General features: G+C 35.2%; 1 protein-coding gene across 3 annotated transcripts in view; it reads left to right on the forward strand.

Moving 5' to 3' along the window:
* The window catches only part of Usp39 (ubiquitin specific protease 39), a 324,799-nt gene that overhangs the window by 212,829 nt on the left and 86,066 nt on the right, over positions 1 to 25,904 (forward strand). For all 3 annotated transcript variants that reach the window (XM_090370604.1, XM_090370607.1, XM_090370606.1), the window contains 2 exons: positions 4,423 to 4,468; positions 16,283 to 16,506. In XM_090370604.1, coding sequence (XP_090226730.1) covers positions 4,423 to 4,468; positions 16,283 to 16,506 — 270 coding nt within the window. The remainder of the gene's footprint in view (positions 1 to 4,422; positions 4,469 to 16,282; positions 16,507 to 25,904) is intronic.

A 25,904-nucleotide genomic window follows, 5' to 3' on the forward strand; every position in this document is an offset into this window, starting at 1 on the left:
GAGAAGAACGTTACATATCGTAATTGGCTTGTTTCTAATTCTTCAGTTTCATTATCTGCCTACACCAAAGCTCACAATAATTGTAAAGCAGTTATTAACCAGTCAAAACTAGATTTTTCCCAGGCTAAGAGTTTAAAACTTGCTTCTTGCCCCAATGGTGCCGAGCAATCTGGTCTCTTGCCAAAGCTATTGGCTGCCACATTTGGCCATCTCTGCTGCCACCTCTGTCAAATCCAGATGGTGCTGTTGTCACTTCAGCCAAGGGTAAAGCTGTCCTGCTAGGATTCCAGTTTTTTCCCAACTTATGTATCAACGATCTTGGTAAAACACCTGCTACCATTCGCAACACGCTCCATTCAGTGCCTCCTGTGGTCTTCTGTCTAAAGGATGTCAGAAGGATATTGACGAATCTTGATGCTAAGAAAGCTCCAGTCCTAATGGTATTTCTCCCCTTGTTCTAAAAAAAACCTTTGCTCCTGTACTTACTCCTGTTCTTTGCTGCCTTTTTTCACTTTCTTATTCCAAGGGTGTTTTTCCTTCTTCTCGGATATTTGCTCATTTCGAGCCAGTTCCTAAAAAGGGTGACAAATCCCTCCCATCCAATTATCGTCCCATTGCAATTATTTCTACTCTTTCTAAAGTGATGGAGAAATCAATTAACAGCCAACTCTTAAATTACCTAGAAACCTTCCGTCTGATCAACGATCACCAGTATGGATTCCGCCAGTGTCGCTCCACTGGTGATATTCTGGCTCATGTTACCGATTTATGGACAAATTCAATGGAAAAGTTTGGTGAAACACAAGCAGTTGCTCATGACATCTCAAAGGCTTTCGATCGTGTTTGGCATAAAATTCTTCTAAACATGCTTCCATCTTATGGTTTACTAACTGTTTTTTGTAATTGGTTTTCCAGTTTTCTCTCTGATTGCTCACTGAGGGTGATGGTAAGTGGCTCTCTGTCTTCTAACTTCTCCACTAATGCTGGTGTCTCCCAAGGCTCAGTACTTTCCTCCACTCTTTTTCATCTTGTATATTAATGACCTTCTTCCATTGACTGGAAATCCTATCCATAGTTTTACCGATAATAGCAAATTGCATTCCACTTTCCATTTTGAGAAAACTTGCCCTGCTCAATCAGCTTCAACTTCTTGAATATCTGCTACCAATTCCTTAAATGCCGATCTACAGGTAATTATCCAGTGGGGCAAAGACAACTTAGTTGATATCAATCCTTCTAAAACCCTGTCTTGTCTTAATTCTCACAATAAGGATTCTTCTGATCCTATGCTTATCTTTGGTGACACGCTGATTTCCAGGCAAAATGATATATCACTTTCAGGGATTATCCTGACTTCTAATCTCTCTTGGTCCAAACACATTACAAATATTCCTTCCTCTGCATTTTAAAAAACTTGGTTTTCTCTTTCGCTCTCGGCGTGTGTTACTTTTCTTCCAAACAGCTGTTCACTTTGTATAAATCGCAAATCCACCCTACCATGGAATATTGTTTCCACATCTGGGCCAGTGCCCCCAAAACCTCTCTCAAGCTTCTAGATTCTATTCAGAAGAGGACAATTAGGTTAATTAATGACTCATCTGTAACAGATTCTCTCCACTCACTGTTTCATAGATGTACTGTTTCTGCTTCATGTCTTTTCTACAGATACTTCCATTGGCACTGTTCTTCCGAATTGGCTTCTATAATTCCTACTGTCTCTTTCAAAACAGTTCGATCAAGTGCCGCCACCAACCAACATCCACTTACTGTTCAACTTCAAATTCACAGAACCAACTTTTCATCTTCCTCGTTTATTCATTCAACTGCCGTTTTCTTGATCAATCTTCGTTCATACGTATTTCCTGAAAATTACAGTCTATAGAAGTTGAAATCTAATGTGAAGAAATATCTTCCTCGTCTTCTCAACCTCCAATCCAAGCATGGTACTAAGTACAATAGGTTCTTATACCTCTCATGTTTGGGGTTTTCATTAAAAAAAAAAAAAATCGTTTAAGGCTCATTATTTAAAACGCATTATGGCTGATATAATTGACAAGCCCAACCACGAACAGATGAGTGTGCATGGTGTGAAGTTCCACATAACTGTATTCAAAGTTTATGGCATGAGTTATGTCCAGATCTTAGGAAATCCTTCAAAGGCTCTGATACCGATGAAAATTATGTCACAAATTAATGACAAATGCGTGAAACTCGCTAAAAAGATGGGGTTCACTGAAGTGATTTAATTTTTCATTGATTTAATTGATTCACATCATTATGAATTGTCAAATGAAGATCTATTTGCACTGGAGCAGCATTGCATTCAAGAGGAGGAGGTTGCAGTGAGCAAAGGTTAAAGAAGAACGGAGCCTAACGGTGAAAAGTATTTTGAAATCATTTAATGTTAGATGTGAAGGTCTAAATCTTTTAGATGGACACCCTACCTAAAGTGCAACGTAAAGTTACACTAGAACTTGGTTACTACTATGAGTTGTTGCCTGAGAAGAGGCAACGTACAAAGCAACTAATTCTGGATTCCTTTTTCAAGCACTCAGGGAACAGCCAAGTAAACCGTTCACCTCCCAGGTTAGCGTAACACTCCCACCCCACCTATCTGGCTGACTCCAAGAGAACATAATCTGACCATGATGATTCCTCTCCCTCGCAATTTTTGTTTGTGTTGTTTTGTATATGTTGGTTTTAGTGAACACACTTTTTTTTTATTGTACAAATAAATAATAATAAATAAGTAAATCAATAAAGATGAATGAATCTCTTTGGTTTCTCATTATTTTCTTCAGAGTGTCCAGTCTTCCAACCAAAGAAACTGAATGGAAGGAAATTCACTCTCATAGGCCTATTATCGCATTTTTTTGGTGATTATTTACATTATGCATGAATTTCAATTGCTCAAAACGTTTTGGAATGTAAACCTCACATAAATTAAGAAGGTACTGTAAAAAGCTTAAATTGTTTGTATAGTAATGTTAGGAGTTTAGTCAATGAAGTTGATGAATTTGAGCTACTGTTAAAATCTACAGATACTCAGTTAATATTTATTAACTAAAACTTCATGTTATCCTGAGATGGACATTCCATATTTTTGATTTCATTTAATTCCTTCTTTGTCTGTCATAACATATTTTTTAACAAATTTTTATTCCTCTATTTCTTTTTGACAAAAGAAGCAGTAAACCTATTGATTTAAAACTGTGGTTAATGAATATGGCTGTAATAAACACCTGAGAATAGTTTGACATAAATTATTCAGTTTGTTATAAAAAAATATGAAAACTTTTTTTCTGCAGATTTTTTATTTTCAATACGTAACATACAGTACAGCCCACATTTAATACCATCTCTCAGTTTAGAAAGCAATAAATTTCAATAAGATAATTTAAAGTTTATTAAAAACTAATCATTAAAGATTTATTTTCAAAGGAAAAAATATATGGCATACCAACTCCTGCTGCCAGTAGAGTCAAGAAATATGAGCCAAAACCCTGCAGTGCCCTGTCAGTAAATTAGTAATATCCACCTTCCTTGTCAACCACAATTATAAAAGGCCACAGAGGGATGTGTTCAGTAAATAATGAAATTATCAGAAGCATGCCACAACATACCTTGCTTTGTACATAAGGTTAAAAAAGGGGTTAGCACAGTTCATATAATGTTGGGGTGATTTGGGTGCTGATATCAATCGTCTGCTGCAAATCTGTTGTCTGTGAAGTATTTTTCTTGAGCATGCTGTAAATATTTCTTAGGATGGATATCTCCACATTGAAACAATTATTGTCCAAGAATGAGAATGTTTCATCAGAAAAGTGAATGGAGCTCTTATGGCTCAGGCTGTTGACTTGTTTTCTTCTGCTGCTTTGCTTGTAGCATCTTTGATGTAGCTGTCTACTTCTGCCTGTTCTACTATATAGGTATGGGTGTCATTTGGTAAAAATCTTTATTCATATATTGCCAAGTTATGGAAAGAATAGGCTGTGTAAGGAGCTATGATGCCTTTCTGTGATTACGTTCTATTAGTTAAAACTAAGATTAATTATTAGTAATAATTAGTTCCACTGCCTTTGTACACTTTACAAAGGAGGTGGAACTGAACAGCCCATACTGACAGAGAACACAGACCAGAACTTGGGGTTCATTCTCTTGCTTCATAATGATATTGCTATATTTAGTATTATAAACATGACAGTAGAAATGATCTCTCTCTCTCTCTCTCTCTCTCTCTCTCTCTCTCTCTCTCTCTCTCTCTCTCTCTCTCTCTCTCTCTTGACACAAGGAGTTAAGAGTGGTCTGCCTGGTAGAATCTTGTAAAGTTTAATAAAAGAACTGATTTAGCTGTGGCTTTTCATTTTAATTTTTCAGTCAAGTTATTTGTATTATTTATATGATAATTATTCCTTCTTGCAGAGTGAAGAAGAAAAACATCAATTAATGACAAGTGAAGATTACCAAGGTTAGTTTGAGTATTGCTTTAAAATATATATATATATATATTTTAGGTCCTTTCTGACTATCAGTTGCCTTTGTCCATAATTAATTCCTTTTCTCTCCCATTAATCTTTACTATATATAATTACAATAGTATTTGGATGTAAGATAAAGGATTAGAAAGTGTTGAAAGTACAGTAATGAACAATGAAACTATACAATAGAGGCCTAAGGCCAAAATGCCGCCTCCGTAGCCTGGTGGGCAGGAGCAGCAATGCGTAGCGCACACTTCTTGATTAGACCGGAGTTCGAGCCCGTGACCACCAAATACGGAGGATGTGGAAAGGTCAGGGAATGACCATTGCATATCCCTGGAGCAATATGGCCTTAGTTGCCAATGCTCCTAAAAACCAAATAACAACCCTAAGGCCAAATTAATAGAATAAGCTTGTATTATGCATATGGAATTAGCCTTTATGCCAATAAGGAAGATAAGATTGTAGAATAAATGCCCTCAGTATAAAAGTATACCCGGCCATGAAGCCAAAAGACTTAGATAGCCTGATCTAGTTTATTTTGTTATCCCCTATAAATAAACAAATAATTAATAATAAAATAAATGCAAGTGAAATAAAATAAAATGATGATAATAATGAGGATATTACTGATATTAGGATACATTTAATGGTATGTTTATGAGGACTAGCACCATTCAATACATCCAATCAATAATTGGCAATGGCTATCTGTTTCTGTTTGTTATCTCTAGTTTAGCTAGGTCCAAATGATTTAAATTATCCTAATGTTAAAAATTATATTAAAATTTAGGCAGAAAACTAGCAGAATAACAGATAGCTTTGAAACAAATAATAATACAGAAAATGAAAACCGACAGTAAATTTTATTTGCGTTGTGATGTATTTGATATATACCTGTGAAAAAGAAAAGGCTTAAGCTGACATAAGGGGGAAAGGAAGTAAGAGTAAGGAAAGCAATAGCACCTCATTTTCCCTCAAAATACTCTAATAGATCTTGAGGTATAAAATTTAGAGTTCGAAAGCAGAAAGTAAAAAGCAAAGAAAATAGCTTCTAATGAAGCTACTTCAGATATATTAGGAGCCTAACTGCCCATACCTTTTGTAAGGGATCCTGGTGTTACAGTAAGAATAAGATATTAGGCAAAACTGGATTATAATAAAGAAACAAAGCAATATCAGTTGTAGAATTTTAAAGGTAGAAATTTAAAGAAATAATGAATTACCAGTTGCACTATATTAAAGAATTACCATTTTAAGAATATTATAATAAAAATTATTCAACCTTTCTGAAATAATAATAAAATTGTAAATCAACATACCTGAAATAGTAAAACAAAAGGAATAAATAGGATGTGTAGCTTACCACCTTATCCCAGTAGAAACAAGGCCAAAATATTAACAATCCACCCAAACGCACCTCTAATAATAATCTATGTATTATCCTACCTTACCATAGTAATTTTTACAATCAGTTCCACCGCATATTCAAAGGTACCGACATCACCCTCACATTCTCAACTTATAATAAACTTGGCTCATTATTTAATTCATACAAAGATACACAAAAATATCATATCAGCGATATGAACAATATTATTTACCTAATAAAATGTCAACCTAACTGCAATGCATGTTACATTGGTAGCATAACTTCCAAATATGGTTCTACTAAAACATCAAACACACGTGTGTACTACCACTACAATAGTTTTAAGACAGGCCAAACCAACACAGAACTAGCATCACATGTTCAATCTCACAATCACACCCCCTTAGTAGACTCATCCATTCCCATTATCAAATTAAAATCCAGTTTTAAAATCTTCCAATATGAAGCCCTAGTCATAGAATGGTTCTGCCGCTATTCCAATCTCCAAGTATTAAATACCAAACTACCTTACAACATTGCACCGGCTTGGATTCTCATGCACCTGAGATTTCCACACATAACCAGGAGCATCATGGGAACTTAGCTTTCTTAAATGCACGCGTTCACTCTCAACCCATCATTGCCAACTGAAGACATGGATAACGAAAGTCACTTGTTATGGCTATTGGCCTCCAGTATTAACCATTTATTTTCAACTTTAATATTGACAACCAAGGACAAAGACGTGCACTTCTACTTCCTTGCGCATATTTTAACTTCTGTTTTTAAAGCCCAACTTACTTACTCCTAATTTAAATTAAAATTATCATCCACCCTATTCAAACATCAATTGCAGATTATAAAAAAAGGTGAGTACCATATTAAATTAAGCTATGGTATCATATTAAGTCAATTAAATAAATACTTAATGGACTGAAAATTATAAAACAAAGAGATAGTAGCACCCCCTCAGTTCAAGTAACTTCAATACAAACTGAAAATTTTAGAAAATAGTGCACTCTATATTTCTGGACTTTATTGAAATAAAACCCTATGAAAGATAAGTAGTTGGTTCTCAAAATTAGGATGAAAGTTCAATATACAAATTGAAATGAAATGCCTATAAACCAAATTAAAATTGAAATGAAATGCCTATAAACTAAAATTAATTACTGCTCTTAGAACAAATATAGGTACAACTTTTTCAAACAGCATAAGCCATATGTAACATGCTGTAAGGGAAGTGCCTACTATATACATATGTACAAATCCTCAAAATGGCAATTGAGAGATTAGATAGAACTGTAATAGAGAGAACTTTGTGAACCAAAAGAAGCTTGTTTGTTTATTGTTTATTTGGTTTTTTTAGGAGCATTAGCAACTAAGGCCATATTGCTCCGGGATATGCGGTGGTCATTCCCTGACCTTTCCGCATCCTTCGTATTTGGTGGTGATGGGCTCGAACCCCGGTCTAATCAAGAAGCGTGTGCTACACACTGCTGCTCCTTCCCACCTGGACCAAAAGAAGCAAAATATAGCGAACAGTGAGAACCAATGAACTGAAATATTTATTTAGTACATTAGCTATACAGTACCGTGGATTTATATTATTGTGCCATTTGTTAACTGCAGTAATAATAGCTTTGTTAAGATATTTAGAGACTTTTCTGCAGCAGCATGTTCGAGAGGTAACCAGAGAGGATAATACTCTTGATCTGGTTATCAGCAGTGATCATTCGTGTATTAAGAATTTCCAGAAAAAGGAACCATTAGGTAGCAGTGGTCACAGTGTACTGATGTGGGATTTACTTAAAGATATAATTACCATCAGGGGTAAAGGAAAGGGTTTTTGCTTCCGTAAAGATGAGTACAGTGGTCTCAGATAGTTTTTAAATTCTGTACGGTGAGATCAACTGATGATGTTACCAACAGCAAATTCTAAGTGGGAAGCATTCAAGAAATTAATCATGGAAGCTACTAAAATTTTCATGCCTAATAAGAAATTGTTCAAGGTTTAGGCCTAAATGGTTATGAAATGAACTAATGAGACTCATGGCAGAGAAGAAAAATGCATGGGATGCATATAAATTATCAGGCGACACAGAAGCCTATGGCAGATATAAGCTAGTCCGTAATCAAGTCACAAAGGAGGTTATGCAGGCGAAGGCAGATTACGAGAAATCTTTGGCAAAGGATGCTAAGAAAAACAGCAAGGATTTCTTTACTTATATAAACTCTAAAAGGAAGGGGATGAATCTGATTGGTCCACTTGATATCAATGGTTTGATTTCTGCTCAGGTAGCTAACAAACTAAATGAATATTTTGCATCAACATTCACACATGAATGTAGTTATTAAGGTTTGAAAATGCCAGAAGGTTATCAAATTGTACAAGGATGCTTAAGGCACCTGAGGTGGATGGGATCTATCCAGTTATATTAAAGGAAGCAGCAAAGGAAGTAAGAAACCCTTAGCCATAATTATGAGAGCATCCTTAGACCCAGGGGAGGTCCCCACGGACTGGAAATGTGCAAATGTATCCCAAATTCACAAAGGGGGATCGAAGGATGACATGAGTAATTACAGACCAGTTCTGTTCTGGGTAAAATTATGGAGTCACTGGTTAAAGATGCAGTGCAGGAGCGTCTAGACAAGACAATTGGCGCCTCCGTAGCCAGGTGGGAAGAAGCAGCAGTGCATAGCACACGCTTCTTGATTAGACCGGGGTTCGAGCCCGTCACCACCAAATACGGAGGATGCTGAATGTCCACCGCATATCCCGGAGCAATATGGCCTTAGTTGCTAATGCTCCTAAAAACCAAATATCAAACAAACAAGACGATTGCAGAATAATTCAGACACAGCATGGTTAAGGGAATGTCTTGTCTGACAAATTTGATTGGATATTATGATGTGGTTACAAAGGAACTGGATGCAAAAAATAATTTTGATATCATATGCTTGGATTTCAGGAAAGCTTTTGACACTGTTGTGCATGGAAGACTACTGTACAAATTGGAGCAGAACGGTATTAAGGGTAAGTTGCTACAATGGATATAAGGATGGTTGAGTGGGAGAAGACAGAGGGTGGTAATCAGTGGATGCTGCTCTTCATGGGGTTCGGTGTTGGGTCCCCTGTTGTTTTGTATATTTATAAATTATATTGATGAAGGTATATCAGGCTTAGTGTTGTAGTTTGCAGATGATACAAAGGGTTGGCAGGGTTGTTCATGATGGTAATGGCAGTGTGCTATTGCAACAGGATCTAGATAATTTGGGCAGATGGGCTGAGAAGTGGCAACCGAAGTTTAACATTGACAAATGCAAAGTACTGCATATGGGTAGAAGTAACCCCAGAGAAACGTACCAACTGTGTGGTACTACACTTAAGGTGGTAGAAAATGAAACAGACATGGGAGTAATTGTGCAGTCAGATATGAAGTTATCTGAGCAATGCAGACAGGCTGCAAGTCATGGTGTTTTGATATACAGGAATTTTGCTAGCAGGCAAAAGGAGGTTAATGTACCTCTATACAAGTCAGTGGTCAGGCCATGCCTTGAGTACTGTGTATAGGTCTGGAGGACTCATTTTAGGAAGGATGTAGATTTGCTTGAGAGTGTACAGAGTAGGGCAACAAGATTGGTGAGGGGAATGAAGGGATTCTCTTACCGAGAGAGGCTTAAGTTTTGCGGTTGGAGACATTGCAGCGGCTGGAGATTAGGCACCTGTGAGGCAATCTGATTGAGGTGTATAAGGCATTGAATGGGTTGAGCATGCTGAATTCTGACTGGATCCTTCCACTTTTTCAGTTCAGATTACGAATCTAAAAGGACATAAATTCAAATTGAGGAAAGATAGATGTGCAGAAATTTGCCTTTAGCCAGCAGGTGGTTAATTGCTGGAACAAACTTCCATCTGTCTTTGTGGAAGTTGATAGGTTAAATTAATTTAAGGAGGAACTGGACAAAAATTTAGAGGGAATTGTTTTGTAAATTTTTTTTTTTTTTTTTTTTTTGGCTGGTGCTACATAAGCTCATACACTTGCTTTCTTGCATCACATGCCACTACTACTACTACAAGCAGCCTTCATTTCATGTTCTGAAATGCTGCTATATCGGGTATATTTAGTGATGTAATCTTTTCCAATACATTTTTTTTTAAGCAGTTTTCAATTGCTGTTGGGCTTTATCCTATGCTAATCCAATATGGTATGCAACATCTTTCAGTGTTATAATGTTTTCATAAATTATAGAACGTTCACAATACCAGCAAGTAGCTCACCACAATAGATTTTGAAGGCAAGCCCTGATCCATGGACTGAATTAGTAGCTTGGCAGAAATATGACTCTGAGCTTGCCATCTTTCCATTTCAATACATCAGCCGAAGGATGAGCTGGGCAGTTATCCAACAGTGAAAGAGCCTTCATGCTTTTTGGAAAGCATGTGGCATCTCACCAATGGTAAAAACCAACTTTCACATTATAAAGCAAATATATGACTCGTCATCCAAACATCTGAGGTATTTTTATAAATATCAGTTGAAATTTCATGTTGACATGCTTAAAACACAGAGGACTTCGACTTTTACCAACTTGTGTTTACACAGTCGGTTTAACTTGTGATTTCCAGTTGTGTTTGCACATATTAATTCTCTCTCTCTCTCTCTCTCTCTCTCTCTTTGTTAGTTTTCATGCCCACTTAGTTCTGTGCCTTTTTAATATCCAGTTACTTCTCAGGGAGAAGTTTATAGTACAGCATTATTTTGTCACAGTTATACAACTTTCCATATGTGAATTCACCATATAGAATCACATTATGCAGAAATTCAGAAAACTCTTCTGCTGCTGTAATGTCACCAAATGCAGATTTGCCTACAATACTAATCTGGTATATCCCACGATGAGCCTTCCATCTCCAAAACCACCCTTCAGTAGCTTTAAATATGTCATCATCTCCACCAAGTAGCTTATGAAATTTAAGTGCCTATTATTTAAAAATCACCCCATTTATTGGTACGCCATTACTTTGTTCTTGTAGAAACCACTTGTATAAGCATTGGTCAGAATCACTGTTTTCACAAAGTCTTTCTTTGAAGGCCTACTTCATCTTCTGCAGAGTGCGGATGAACTCAGTTTTTCTTCCTCGCTCATCCAACCATCAATCATTCCTTCTGGAATTCCACTTCTTTTTCTTCCAGTCACATAGTTCCCCGAGGAGCTGTTGTGGGCTTCAACTGCATTGATGTGCTATATGAGTGGCATCGCAAAATGTCACACCCAAAAGTTCACTGATCCCATCCTTCCATCTAGTTGCAAGTTTTCCTTTAACGGCAGTTTTTGGAGTTGGATTTGTTATAGTCTCTCTGGCATCGGATAATGTGGTGGTATGCCATTGCCTACCACATTATATTTCGCGAGTGTGGAATTTCACACTTGAAAAATATACTGCATTTTGTTATGCCACTCTTAACACTTTCGATAATCTTTATAACTTTTCTTCAACTGTATAATTTTTTTCTTTTGGTTCCATTACTTCAGTCGTACTGATTTACTAAATTTGTCATGTATTTATTTCTGATGCCTAGAATTTACCTTGTTTTGAGGAAACTAAATCAAAACCAAACTGTCCAGCCTAGTGGAGATATGAACATACCTGTGGTGTATCAGAAACCACAGTATGAAGAGGCACATTATATTGAGATTGCACTGTATGTGCAATCTCAGTGTATAAGCACATAATGATATAAGAAAGAAGAAGGCTTGTATTTGAGTAGATAAGTAGCCAGATATGTGAATTACAAGTTAAAAAAATGCAAAGAATTCTGCATGAGAAAAATAAAAATACAATGAAATCAATAAATTATATACATAAAAGGCCAGTTAAAAAAGAATTTATGAAGGTCTAGTACCATTCAACATTTGTAAACAACCATAATTAACTATAGCCATCTGGTACTAATTATTATCTACCAGTTGTGTTTAGGTGTAATATTGGTCCAGTGGCTGCTGGGTATAAAAGTAAATTATACTATATTTATAATGATTTAGCAGCTTACTGCAGAATAACATCTAGCCCAACAGATAGTAGAACCTTTGTTGTATGTTCTACTATAGTAGAACAGATAGTTCTACAGTCTGAATAGTAGAACTATATGTTCTACCATAGTAGAACAGATAGTAGAACACAACAGATAGCAGAATAACATCTAGCCCAACAAATATATGCAGGTATATTTGTATATACCTGTATATATTTGTATATACAGGTATATACAAATTAGGTCATCTATATTATATATGGAAGATCTGATTTGATAAGTGGGAGAAGTTGAAGGAGGCGTTGTTGGTGATTGCTAAAATTACATTAATAAGTGATGGATACGCCCTTCTCCCCGAAGTACACTAATAGATTGTGGGTTATAAAAATTAGACAAAAAACAAACGGCATGGAAGGAAAGTGCTACAGTATCTGGAACATATCAGGAGTGCATCTGCTCCTCACAAAGTATGTGGCTTCAGTAAAGAAGAGTAAACAGAATAGAATAAAGAAACCCTGGATAATATAGGTATGTAAAATGGGTAATAAAATAGATATAATAGTGAAAACTTAAGAATTAACACTAAAAAATTTTATAGTGTTTTCAATTATTCAAATAATTGAAAAATAATTCAAATACTTGATTCAAATTCATGGTATCTGTTCTTCAGTATTTGAATTATTTAATTGAAAATAATTCAAATACTGAAGAATAGCTACCATGAAATGCTATTGTATAGAGCGTTACTAGTCACGCTCTATTGTATAGAGCGTGACTAGTAACCTCAACGTGCACTTAAAATGCACTATTGATACAAATTGCAAATTGCACTATTATTATTATTATCAGTCAAGGGGGAAAATTATTAACCTTTAGGTAAGTGCAGCAAGTAGCAGTTGCTGAATCCTTAATTGCATGATATTACTATTGCCAAATGAAAAAACTAAAACCGACCCAAATATGATGAGGATAGTGAAAACTAATATAAGCTGGGTTTATTGCAAAACCTAGCTAATCAGGAAACATGAAGATAAAATAAATACAAAATTTATTTCATAACTGGTTAGTAACAAAGAATTATGCCTAGCTGCAATTAAAATTGTAACTGAAAGTCTGTGACTGAAATTCTATGCATGCATGATGGAGAAAGAATAAATTATAGCTGTCTTCAGAATGGAAGAAATAGGTGTTTCTTATTTCCAACTTGAATCCTCTCTTAATCCAATTTGACTAAAATAGCAGCTTTATAATCACTCTATATAAAGCTGCTGCTGTTGTATTTTATGACAGCAATAAAATTAAAATTAATAAATCAAACTCAAAGAAAAATCAACTGAAAATTCACTAATAGCTTCCTAGGTAGAAGATCAAAGCAAAAGTGAGCCCCAGTCCAACTGAAAAGCAAGAGAATACCCGAGTAAAAGAAGGATAGTGCATTTGTTGCATTCTAACAGTTTTGACTTTGTGAGCATTGAAATCACAACTTAGGCAAAAAAAATACCTAAGTAAAAAGTGCATAATAATATCCAGACTCTTAGTGAAATGATCAAAACTTAAGATTGCCTAAATGAAATAAGTCCCCGCTACTGCTATCAGCTTACTGTAAAATGTTTGTGCGTACGTTGACAAGGTTCTCTGATTCATTCGCAAATCGCAAATTCAAGTTCAAAACTCTGATATTGATGAACTGTTTTCTTTTCTGAAACTAGTAGGATACTTCAGTCATCTGTTGTAATCAAGAAACAGCCATATGACAAAAGTCGTCATTGCAACAAGAATACTCTCAATCAAACAACAACAAAAGAATTATGCTCCGAAGTTCAATAAACTTTGAAAGCTGACTAATAAAACATGAGTATGTAAAATATACGATATCTCAGAATATATGGGGATGGCTATATGTCAGTATTGCAAAGGTGCAGTACATCATTAATTTGATATCAGATTATTTGAAATGCAACGTATTTTGAAGTAGCTACCTTTTCCAACCATTAACATAGGATTTTAATTATATTTTAGTATGGATTATTCAAAATACATTTAAAATGAAATTCAAAGTCTGGATTGGTCCCAAACCAAACATGTGAATGGCTTGTCTGATTCAAAGAGACAGCTGAAACTAACTGGAAAGCATTGTTATAATGAAGTTAAATTGAGCTATAATGAGCAATTTGCTAATTTACTGCATATTGTATCATTATACTGTATGTGGCACCTTTCACCTTCATGGGTAGAATTGCTTCAGTTGGTAGAATTGCTGTCCTCACACTGGATGGAAAAGACCCGAGTTTGAGTCCTGTCGATGACGTCAGGAATTTTTATATGCATTTTTCACAATGTGGCTAAGTTAATCAGACTCAGGCAAAGGAAGCATGGTTTTCAACTCCTGGAAACTTGTTTTTTCATCCAGCAAACAGAAAATCGACCAAAGAACACATTGGATTTATAGACAGTATACACAGAGCAATGTGGCCTTAGTCACTGATGTTCCTAAAACACTACTACTACAAGTGCATATGGCACCTTTCCGTTTTATATATCTATTCTTCCCCAAGAATCATGTAAAATCACAATGAATTCATGTAACTTGTGTTATTGGGTGCAAAAAATATACTGATCGCTAATGATACAAAATATGCAGGTGCCATGCATCTTTGAGTCATGTAAGTGCTCAATTTGAGACAGAAAATGAATGTGCATCAGAGGAAAAAATACTTCCATATTGAATGATTAAAAAAAAAAAAAAACTATTCTTCTCCCATAAGTGGAGTATCCCTCTGTACCATTGTTAAAAAATTTTGATCGCCACTCTTATACATGCAAAAGTCAAGTGTGCTTCATTCCTCCCATTTTATGAGGAGCAGTATGAAAGTAATACCTCCTATTTTTTTTTTTCTCAAAATTTAATTTCTACAACTCTGCCTTTTACATCAATTAATCCCCATTCATTAAAAAAAAACACACTGTTATTTTTCCACAAAGTCATCATTTTCTATGCACTTCCACCATCTAGAACAATTGTCTAGAAGAAAGGGCCAAGGATTGAGTCCTTCGGGCAACCATTCTTCACAGGGCATATCAATTCCTGGAACCTTGTATGAACTGAGACACTTCTGTCTTTAAGGTAGCTGTTTATTACCTTATAGAGGTTTTGTGGGACGTTTTTCTGGCAATCTCCTAAGAACACTATGCCACCATAGTGAATCAAATGCCCCAGCAAACTCTGTTGCCAACATGTACTTTTCCTCTATATGTTTTACTGTTGTTAGTAGGTGGTACATGGCATCTTCCTGCACAGAGTTGCCCTGCTTAAAACCATACTGATTATTTGAGTGAAACCTTGCTTCTGTATAATACACAAATATCCTATTGTGAATTGGTCTTTCATATATTTTCCCTAGTACCAGAAACAGAGCTATTGGTCTGTATGATTTTGGATCAGTGGGATGTTTCTCTGAGTTCTTCAGGATTAAACTTAGTACTGCTTTTCCCCAAATTTTAGGGAATGTTCCCTCTGTCATGCAGTGCTGTTAGTTTATCTTGTGTTATTTTGGCTAATTTTTTTGATAATTTCAACCTCTAGGAGATCAAAATGAAGGCTTTTGTTGTTTTTGGTTAGAGCTATTTCTAATTCTTCTGTTGTAAAAAGAGGCTCTGCATTGACATGTTCATATTCAGTATTTTATTTTATAATGTCAATCTGAGTATGGGAATAATTCCCAGCCTCGGTCTGGATAATAGTGTCTAAGATGTTGTTCACAGACTCTGTCCAACACAGGGTCGGGGTTTCATCTGGATTAATTGTAGTTTCAATAACATCTCTTGGCAATTTGTGGTCACTATTCTGTAGACAACTCCCGAAGAGTCATTCTTTCCAGAAGTTTCCACCAACTGCCTTCAGGATTCTTTTCTCTAACAAGAGAAGTATATTGGTTCCTGAGAGAGAGAGCGATTCTGTAAGAATCACTCAGTGCACCAACCTCATTTTGTGGCCATGATGTTCTGGCTCTTTGAAAATGTCTTCTTGCCTGGTGCTCCCTCCTCCTGAGTATAGTCAGTTCAGGGCACCACCTCTTGGGCTCACTTGCCTCGGTTTTTTCTTTTGGATAGATAGGTTTGATGTTTTTTGATAATAGGACCAAAAGAAAACAGCACTAAAGCAGTAGTGTTATAACAGGAGTTTACTGTGCGCACACCCAACACACACATCTCACTTGAAAATTGTACATTATGTATTCATACTTGCAAAAGGGTTAAAACATGATCATAATCACCATGCAGTCTCTCTCTTAATAAAATATTTTGTTTACACTTGGTTTTTTTTTGCATCATAATGAATTTTTTTTTTGTGATATATATTTACTTATTTCGATGTTTTATTTCCCCTCCCTTAGAAAAGATGGAAGAGTCGTGTTTTCTTTATCTGACTGTTGATCTCCCACCGCCTCCTCTATTTAAAGATGAGTTAAGGGAAAACATCATACCTCAAGTTCCTTTGTTTAATATCTTGGCAAAATTCAATGGTACATCTGAAAAAGAGTATAAGACTTATAAAGATTCTACCATGAAGCGTTTTGAAATAACAAAGCTCCCTCCTTATTTAATCCTATATATAAAGGTAACGTGTTCATCTTTAGTATCCAAGCTAAGTTTTAAATATTTCAGGATTCATTTACATAGTTCCTATTTTATTAAAAATTCATATTTGATTATTTTATTCACTTCATTTAATTTTTCATTAGTGCACTATATGCATTTCTTTTCTATTATCCCTTAGAATAATTTTGCTTTAAACCAATCTTAATGGGTGGAAATCACTTCCATGACATTTATTTAAAAAGTTTGCTGTAACACTTCAATACAGCAATCCATCGCTAACCATTCCTGGAAAGTACTATGTTTGGCAAGATGAAGTTCCCTTAGAAAGTAGCAGATCAATACCGACTGAAAAGTTTTGTGAGGTCACATTAAATAATATATCTCTATTTGCCACAGGTTTCCAGCCATCCACTGGTCTTTGGCACTGGCCAAGGATCTACATATTTGTCTAGGGGAAGTTTACCTTGTAACTATTGCAGCCCTTAACAGAATTGGTTTATTATTTAAGAATTTTGTAGTGGTTTTAGATAAGTACAACATGTTTCAAAATAATTCAGTGTTAAAATATATTATAGTAATCTTCTGATTTGTGAACTATAAATTTTCACAAATTCAGTTTATGAATTCAAATGTCAATCCATCAAAATTTTTGCTCAATTTTAACTCCATAAAACAGTAGCTTTTTAAAATAAAATGAATAAATTATATGTGCATAAGTATGCACACAATGAAAAATTAAAGTTTAATTTAAATAACTAGCATTGGATTGATGCAGATTTTATTGATTTCAATTTTATTATGAGTTTATCAGTTAGTTCATTGATTGATTTCTTTAATTTAAAATGTCACAATTTCCTGACTTGTTGCCTTCCAGCGATATGGGGCTCAATGATTAGCCCATTTTTATCTTTTTTGTTTCATAGTATAGTCACTTTGTTGTGTTCATTTTTCCTTTACCTTTAGTAGAATATTCCATGTAATTTGACCTTGAAGCCATCAAAGAGCACTGTTAAATTTGTTTTAAGTGAATTTTCTTCTAAAAAAATTCCCCAACTCCATTTCTTTATTTGTATTACAGTACTGGTTTTCTTTGTATTTGTTTCCTACCTGGCTTTCAATTTGTGTTACATACACAGTAAAATTCGATTACAATGAATACTATTTTAACAAATAAATTTACAACACTGGCTGATTATCCTTATTATTAGTGCTGTGTACATCCCTTATAAAGAAATGGTTTTGATAAAAAAAAAAAAAAAATTCAGTATAGTGAATTTTTTTAAAAGCTAAAACTATGCCGAAGTACTTTTACTTTTACAGGTGCTGTTGTTCTGAATTGACATCCATTCAGTGTCAAATTCAATACCCACGGTGCCAAATTTTCCTCTTCCTCGTTTATTCATTTTACTTCAGATTTTTGAAACATGTATTTCCTGAAAACTGCAATCTATAGAAATTCAAGTGTAATGAATTCCAATTGCAAGTAAACAATTATTTTCTGTCTTCTCAACCTAGAATCCATATATGGTACTAAGTACTATAGGTTTTAACACTTTTTATATTTGGGGGTTTCATTAAAAAAAAATATATATATATGGTTGCACATGGAGGCATCTATTAAATATTGAAAAAGAATGACATGAAGTTAGATTTTACCAACCTTAAAAAATATTTTACAGCTTAATAAAGAGTATAAACAATCCACACAATGTAATATAACTTACTGGAAAAGCATACTTAATCAATGTGTCTTTGACAGTTACCCCTAACGGTACTTTATTTGCAAACCAAAGGTATGCTGTGGGAAAGCACACACACCCTTGTGCATTATTGCAAACCTCTACTTGTATGCTCCCAGTGGGCCTACCTCATTTTTTTCTTTGTGTACATTTATGCATTTTGAATTATCCTAACTTCATGAAGGATTCAGCAATCTCTATGTTTTGAACTTGGATATTAGCATTATCACATCATCTATAGAAATTGTTCTCTTAAAACTAAAAGAAACATTCATTTTCTGTAATTTCCATGTTGTTGGTTTCATCCGGCCATCTAATATCTCCAGTTTTGTGCATACTGATATTAGCTGTGTGCAGTATTTAACAGTGCACCTCTGTAGTGTAGTCATACTTCCTCTGGAATCTTGAATTTAATAGCTCTCTGTAAAAAAAAAAAAAAAAAAAAGGGGGGCAAGCATATTTCAAGTTAGATATCTATCATTTCAATAAGTCCATAAATATATAATTAAAAAACTCCTACTTTATATCTATACACTGTGGTCAGATCACAAATTAGAGCTGTATAATGTATTCTATGTAAATATCAAGACAGCATAGGCATATAATTCTATATATTAGTCTAGACACAAGTGAACATGTATGGTGTATTGTTCTGTATATTTTGTATTATCTCTATTATTTAGGCGGATTAAGTTTTTATATTAGTATGTGTAGTCATCACATTATTTATAATTTTTATATGTATATTTTCTCTGGAGTTAAATTCATTCCTTTTCATTCTATTTCGATTCATCTCCAAAAGTTTGCACATAACAGGCTCTTTAACCTTTGTTCAAGGTCCTGTGAATTGTACTGGGAAAGCGATCCCAGACTTACCTGAGCAGCTATCACCAATCCTGTTTCTCACTTTTTGCTATGCTATACTCTTCCCTTTTTATTTCCTTGCAATTAATTTTACTTAGGGAATTATATATCCCTACTAAACTACTATATTTCACTTCTGTCAGGTCTGTTTTTAACTCACTAGTCAAATTTCTCATCTATTATTGGGTTTTACTATGAATGACCTTTGACCTGGCAACAGTGATATAGCATCTTACAGGTGCCAATTTCAATTTTAATTTATGTAAATTTTTTTTTTCACCAGTCAGTTCTCATCTATTATTGGGTTTCACAATGAATGACCTTTGACCTGGCAACAATGATATAGTGCTTTACAGTTGCCAATTTCAATTTTGTTTTTTTTTTTGTTTTTTTTAATTCTGCTTTGACATTAGCAATATGTTATCTCTTCTGAATGATTTGAATTATTTATTTTCATTTCTTAATAAAAAAAAATTAAATATTAAATAATTCTATGTATTTTGTTATTTTCAAAAAAATTAATTCTGCTGAAAATTTTAAAAACACAGTTATATGTAGACCCAAAATATACACCTGAATCTATTAGTTCTGTCTGTTTTCCAGTTGAAAGGACCATTAAGCATGTTAAATTTAAATGGACACGTGCATATATTTATGCTTATTATGTGTACAATACTTAAAAAAATATTTTTTAAAAATGTTTGTTTATTAGATAGTTTTATTCATTTCAGTTTTAAAATTTTTTCCATATCTTTTCAAATTTGGCAGACTTATAGTGTGCCAAATTTGAAATACCTGTTGCATTTCCCAGTCTTTATTTATGCAAAAGCAGTAAGAGATCTTTCAGCAAGTGTGGGAAACTAGTGTTTTAATACAATAACCTTGGACTTCAGAAAAACACAGCTTTCAAAAACTGAAGTTAAAATTTTAAATTAAAAAAAAAAAATTTCTGTAATTTAAAACTTCCTTGTTATGTTATGTTATGTTGGTGTTTATCAAGTCCCACATTCCTCTTCAAGAAAATAGTTGTGAAACAGTAGTGTGGCACCTGATAGGTGCTAGTATTTATTTTTTTTTGCAAAAACAAAAAAATTTAGTCACTCCTGCAGTAAAACTATATTTAGGAAGCTAGAAAATTTCAGATTTTTAATCATTAATTAAAAGGTAACACGGGAGTGTTATTTTTGATAGATCCCTGCACTACTACTACATTGTTAATTAATTCTTACAGGCACAATGTCACACTTGCCATGTTCAATGTAGAGATTGCCTATTTCCGTATATTTTTCACAAGATTCACCACATCCAAAATTTTCAATAGAGGTCATCGCCTGCTGTCTTTTTGAATCTGTCTTCATTTGCTCATGGAAGGTGCTGCGCTAGACTAGTGCTGTCCAGTAGAGAACTTTTGGTAAGTCACCTGGTACCCATGAAATGTGGCAAACACCTTATCTAAGAATGTACATTTTAAAGAAATTCTGGGATATAAACATCAAAAATTAATCAGTCTGAAATAAAATTAAGTATTAAGTATTTAACGTCCCTTCTTTTCCTGCCTATACTTTCTATTATTGAAATTAATAAAATGCTAACTCCTTAAAAGTAGTCTGCCTATAAATTTGCACAAGCAGTAATTAATTACACAGAAAAGCATTTTTAATAAATAGAGCTGAAGTTCATTTCTCCAAAGTGTACCATTTTTCCATGGAAGAAAGATACGTGGAGATCAGTTACACCCTAAGGTGTTATGGGAAATTATGGTCCCTCTCTTAAAAATTTTGTGTATTACATTCGATACATCTGTTTACTACTCAACACAATATTGCCCTCTGCTGTCTGATGATGAAACCAGTCAATTCCAAAACCATTCACAGCAGTGCCTTCAGTTTTTAATGGATATCAAATTCTCCTAATAAGTGATGTTATTTGATTATTATGTTATAAATTACTTTAGAACCAACTACAACTGTCCATTACATGAGCAGCTGTAGTCATTTTTAAACAACACATCTGAGCACTATCACTGTCCTGGAGAGAATTTTATGTCAGATGGTGCAGTGACTGCCAGATCTTTTTTTTTTTTTTTTTTCTTATTCCATTGCTTTGAATTTGATACCACCCAAATGGTATGTTATTCTGGAATTACCGCTATCCAAATAGTATCACTGTTAAACCTTAGTTGCCGTTTTACAGCCCATTTGCTTATTTTAGGTAGATCCTTTTGAAATGGCATACCCTGATTACGGTCATGCCCACATTTGCATCATCAGCAAACCTAGACACCAAACTTGAGACAACTATATCAGTGTCATTAAAAACAGTAAGTGGCCCAACATGAATCCCTCTGAAATTCTACTTGTCACATTGGTTCATGAAGAGAATGTCCATTTGTAACCTCCTTTGTCTCCTGCCACTTAACTATCCTTTATCCATACTAGTAATATCCACCAATGCCATTACTCCATATACAACAATGGAATATATGCTACCAGTATTAAAGGCATTATTGAAATCTAAGTTGATATCAGAATTATTTTTTGCATTCTCTTTTGATAATGTCAGCTAATTAGATTAGTGAGGCATAATCTCCCTTTAAAAATTCTTTGATTTTATTTCTTTGTGAGTTTTCCCCTATCAAAGTGATCTTGCATTATATCTTTAACTAATAATTCTAATATTTTTCTGCCACAGAGTTAAACTAACAGGTATATAGTTAGTTACTTACTTCACCCCTTGGCTGACCGGGCTAGCCGAGTGGGTAAAGTACCTGCCCGGCAACCCAAAGGTCGCGGGTTCGATTCCCGCCTCGGGCTTGGATCAAAGTACTGCAAAAACCTTGGGAGGTGCAATATGGCCACAGAAGCCGATGCGCCAACAACTACCAAATCAAAAAAAAAAAAAAAAAACTTCACCCTTTGTACCTCCCTTGTGAATAGAGGATGCAATTGTGCATCCTCTATTCACATTGGAGATGTACCTGTACATCTCCAATGTACAGGTACTTCCTCTCTAAGGAGATACAGTCAGTCCTCATATAGCACGATAGTTGTGTTCCTAGAAACCCTCGTGCAATATAAACAACAGGGAAAAATAGGGTTAGGTGCCGACCACCCAAGTTTGAACACACATTTGTAACCAAAACATTATAATCGTAAGAAAATACTTACATATTTTATTACGACTATTATGTAATAAAATATTGCTAATGCTTTTGCTTCTATCGTAAGCAAACTTGTTTTTTGTTTGATTTCTATCCAAACAGATGACAGCCATTCCATCTCTTCCAATTCTTTGTCTTGATCTAATGGATTTTAATTACACTTTAGTTGTTCCTGCAATGAAAGTTGTTTTTATTTTCTCTGCATTCTTTCTAATTCTCGGCGTTGCCTCATTTAGGCCTGTAGCACGGGCAATATCACGTGGTCTACCCTGTAAGGCTTACGGCATACTGGCCGTAAGCCTTACAGGCGAAATCCCGGAGGCTGGTGTGATTTTAGCCGTAAACGCTAGTGCGAGGCCACTACAAATTTTCCTGGGTAAGAATTTTTGACCCAGTCTACCTCTGTTTATCGATATTGCTTTTCGTTTTCTCTCTGATTCTGTAGTGTCTTCACCAGGACGCTTCCTCTTCACACCTTTTAAGAATTTTACTCATTTTTAAGGAACAAAGCATAATTACAAAATGAGGAGACACACTTGATACACATAAACAAAAAAAAAAAAAAAAAGAGACGCACTATTAACACCTCACTAGCTTAAATTTTACTAAAGCACATTTCTGGGGGGGGGTTACTACCATAAAACAATAAAAACAATTTCCAGTTGCATTTCTGCTAGTAGAATCTGTTATAAACTGGTAGTAAACCCGATCTAATTGCATTTGCGATAATACCGATAGCTGGAATTGTGTGGGTGTTTATGTTATTATGGTGAAATTTGTTTCTCCTTCACTGATATAAAAAATATAAACACATTTTCAGAATCTTCTCTTCATTCCTATCATGTTGCGTTCATTTGGGGGTGATTAAGCGTTCAGTTGCCATTTCTTGTAAACACAAAGGCAAATCGTGCATAAGCGAATTCGCTTTGTGTTATATACGATATCATTCCCCTATTTATATATTATGTATGATCCAATTCGTGTAGTGTAAACACGTGTTATACGAGGACTGACTGTACTCCGATTATTATGTTTAATGGTTTATATTTATTAGCATTAGCATTAGTAGAAGGATATGATGCAAAAAAGTAGGCTTATACAGCATCAACCAAAAAAAAAAAAACTTTCCATTTGTTCCAAAGTTTGTCCAGTTCTTCTGTGAATTTATTTAAGCCTGATAGATGTTTGTTCCAGAAATCAACCACCTGCTGGCTAAAGGCAAATTTCAGCACATCTGTTCTACAACAGTGTTTCCTCAATATGAATTTATATCCCCTCAGGTGTGTAATCTCAGCAAGAAGAAGAAGAATAGTTCATCCTCACCAATCTCATTGCCCTTCTCTGTACTCATTCCAGTAGCTCTACATCCTTCTTAAAATGTAGGAGACCGGCAGAATTACTTAACAAGTACAGGTCACTGTTGAAAAAAAGCCGTGAATTAGGGTTGAATTTGAAAGTGTCTGCAATTTTTCCAAGACACGATAGGAGGGAGTATATGATGAGGGCCTTGTCGATCAATTCGGCCCTGAAAAGATTGTACAAGTCTCAAGGGGTAGAATTTTTTTCAGCCTGGACTGTACTTGTTAATGGGAGAGACTGTTTCTACACGGATAGGATACACTTAAATAGAAAGGGTGCAAGAATATTTGCAGATGCTATCGAGGCAGTGTTAGGTGGGTTGGAAAACTGCTAGCTTGGGGGGATACAAGGACTAATAAATTAACAGTAGCAACTCGCAGAGGTGAAAGTGATTCTTGCACTGCTTCCATTGGAATGAGCAGCAGTCTGGAAAAAAAGATGCAGGGTATTTCAGAGCCTGTTGGGAGTCATTGCGGTACAAGTAAACACATGGGTTGTGTTAGGGTAGCTAAGAATAGGAACAGGTGTATGTATACTTGCATGTACACCAATGCTAAGAGTTTGGTAAATAAATTTGATGAATTTGAGGTATTGCTCAGAACATCAAAGGCAGATATTGTTGGGATATCAGAGATGTGATGTCACACAGATATAAGGAATGCAGAACTGGAATTTGGGGAGTACAATGTGTACAGGAAGGATAGACAAGATAGGAAGGGAGGAGGGGTTATACTATTAGTTAAGAAACACAAAATCCAAGGAAGTAAAGCCAGTCGACATCGCTGGACAGTGCAGTGTCGAGTCAGTTTGGTGTGACATAAGCATTGGGAGATCAAAATTGAGAGTAGGGGTGTGCTATAGGCCTAATGACCCTGATGAGTATAATAAGAAACTGTACAGGGAAATAGAGTTGGCCAGTAAATCAGTTAGTCTTATGGGGGATTTTAATTTCCCAGATATTGACTGGAATTTCTGGGTTAGTCACTCACACACTAGCAAGGCTTTTGTGGATTTATTGGATGATTGTTTTCTACATCAGCATGTTCGGGAGGCAACTAGAGGGAGTAATACTCTTGATCTGATTATCAGTAGTGATTCTTCATGCATGAAGAATCTGCAAATAAAGGAACAACTAGGTGACAGTGATCACAGTGTGCTGAAATGGGATTTACTCAAAGAGGTAACAGGGGTAAAGGGAAGGGTTTTTGCTTCAATAAAGGTGACTACGATGGACTGAGACAGTATTTAAATTCTATATGGCGGGACCAACTGATAATGTTACCAACAGCAAATTCAAAATGTGAGGCTTTCAAAGAATTAAGCTTGGAAGCTACTAGGCTTTACATACCAACTAAGAAATGTTGTTCAAGGTTTAGGCCTAAATGGATGTCAGATGAACTAATGAGACATATAGCAGAGAAGAAAAATGCATGGGTACATATAAATTAATGGGTGACATGGAAGCCTATGATAGATATAAGCTGGTCTGTAACCAAGTCACAAAGGAGATTAGACAGGCAAAAGCAGATTATGAGAAATCCTTGGCCAAGGATGCAGAGAAAAACAGAAAAGAGTTCTTTACCTATGTAAACTCTAGAAGGAAAGGGATGAATCAGATTGGTCCACTGGATATTGATGGTTCAACTGTTGATGATCCTGCTCAGGTGGCTAACAAACTAAATGAGTATTTTGCATCTACATTCCCACACGAGGAGTTATTCAGGGAGTGGAATGCCAGAGGTGAACTGAACTCTGGTAGTGAGCTAGATGATTTTGTAATAACTGAGAGTAAAATGGAGAAGAAATTGTTGAAGATAAACATAAAAAAGGCACCCGGGGTGGACGGGATCTATCCGGTTATATCAAAGGAGGCAGCAAAGGAAGTAAGCAAACCCTTAGTCATAATTATGACAGCTTCTTTGGAACTCAGGGGAGGTACCCATGGACTGGAGATTTGCAAATGTGACCCCAATTCACAAAGGAGGATCAAAGGGCAACAGAAGTCATTATAGACCTGTTAGTTTAACTTCTGTTCCAGGAAAAGTAATGGGAGTACTGCTGGATCATCTAGACAAGACTTCAGTTATAGCTCGGACAGAGCATGGTTTTGTTAAGGGAAAGTCTTGCCTGACCAATTTGATTGGATACTATGATGTGGTCACAAAGGAACTGGATGCAGGGAATAACTTTGATATCATATATTTGGATCTTAGAAAGGCTTTTGATACTGTTGTACATGGAAGACTGCTGCACAAATTGGAGCAGTGTGGTATTGGAGGCAAATTGCTGCTATGG

Source organism: Mastigoproctus giganteus, chromosome 3 (genome assembly GCF_048544385.1).
Source record: "Mastigoproctus giganteus isolate SK-2022 chromosome 3, ASM4854438v1, whole genome shotgun sequence".
NCBI classification, from domain to species: Eukaryota; Metazoa; Arthropoda; class Arachnida; order Uropygi; family Thelyphonidae; genus Mastigoproctus; species Mastigoproctus giganteus.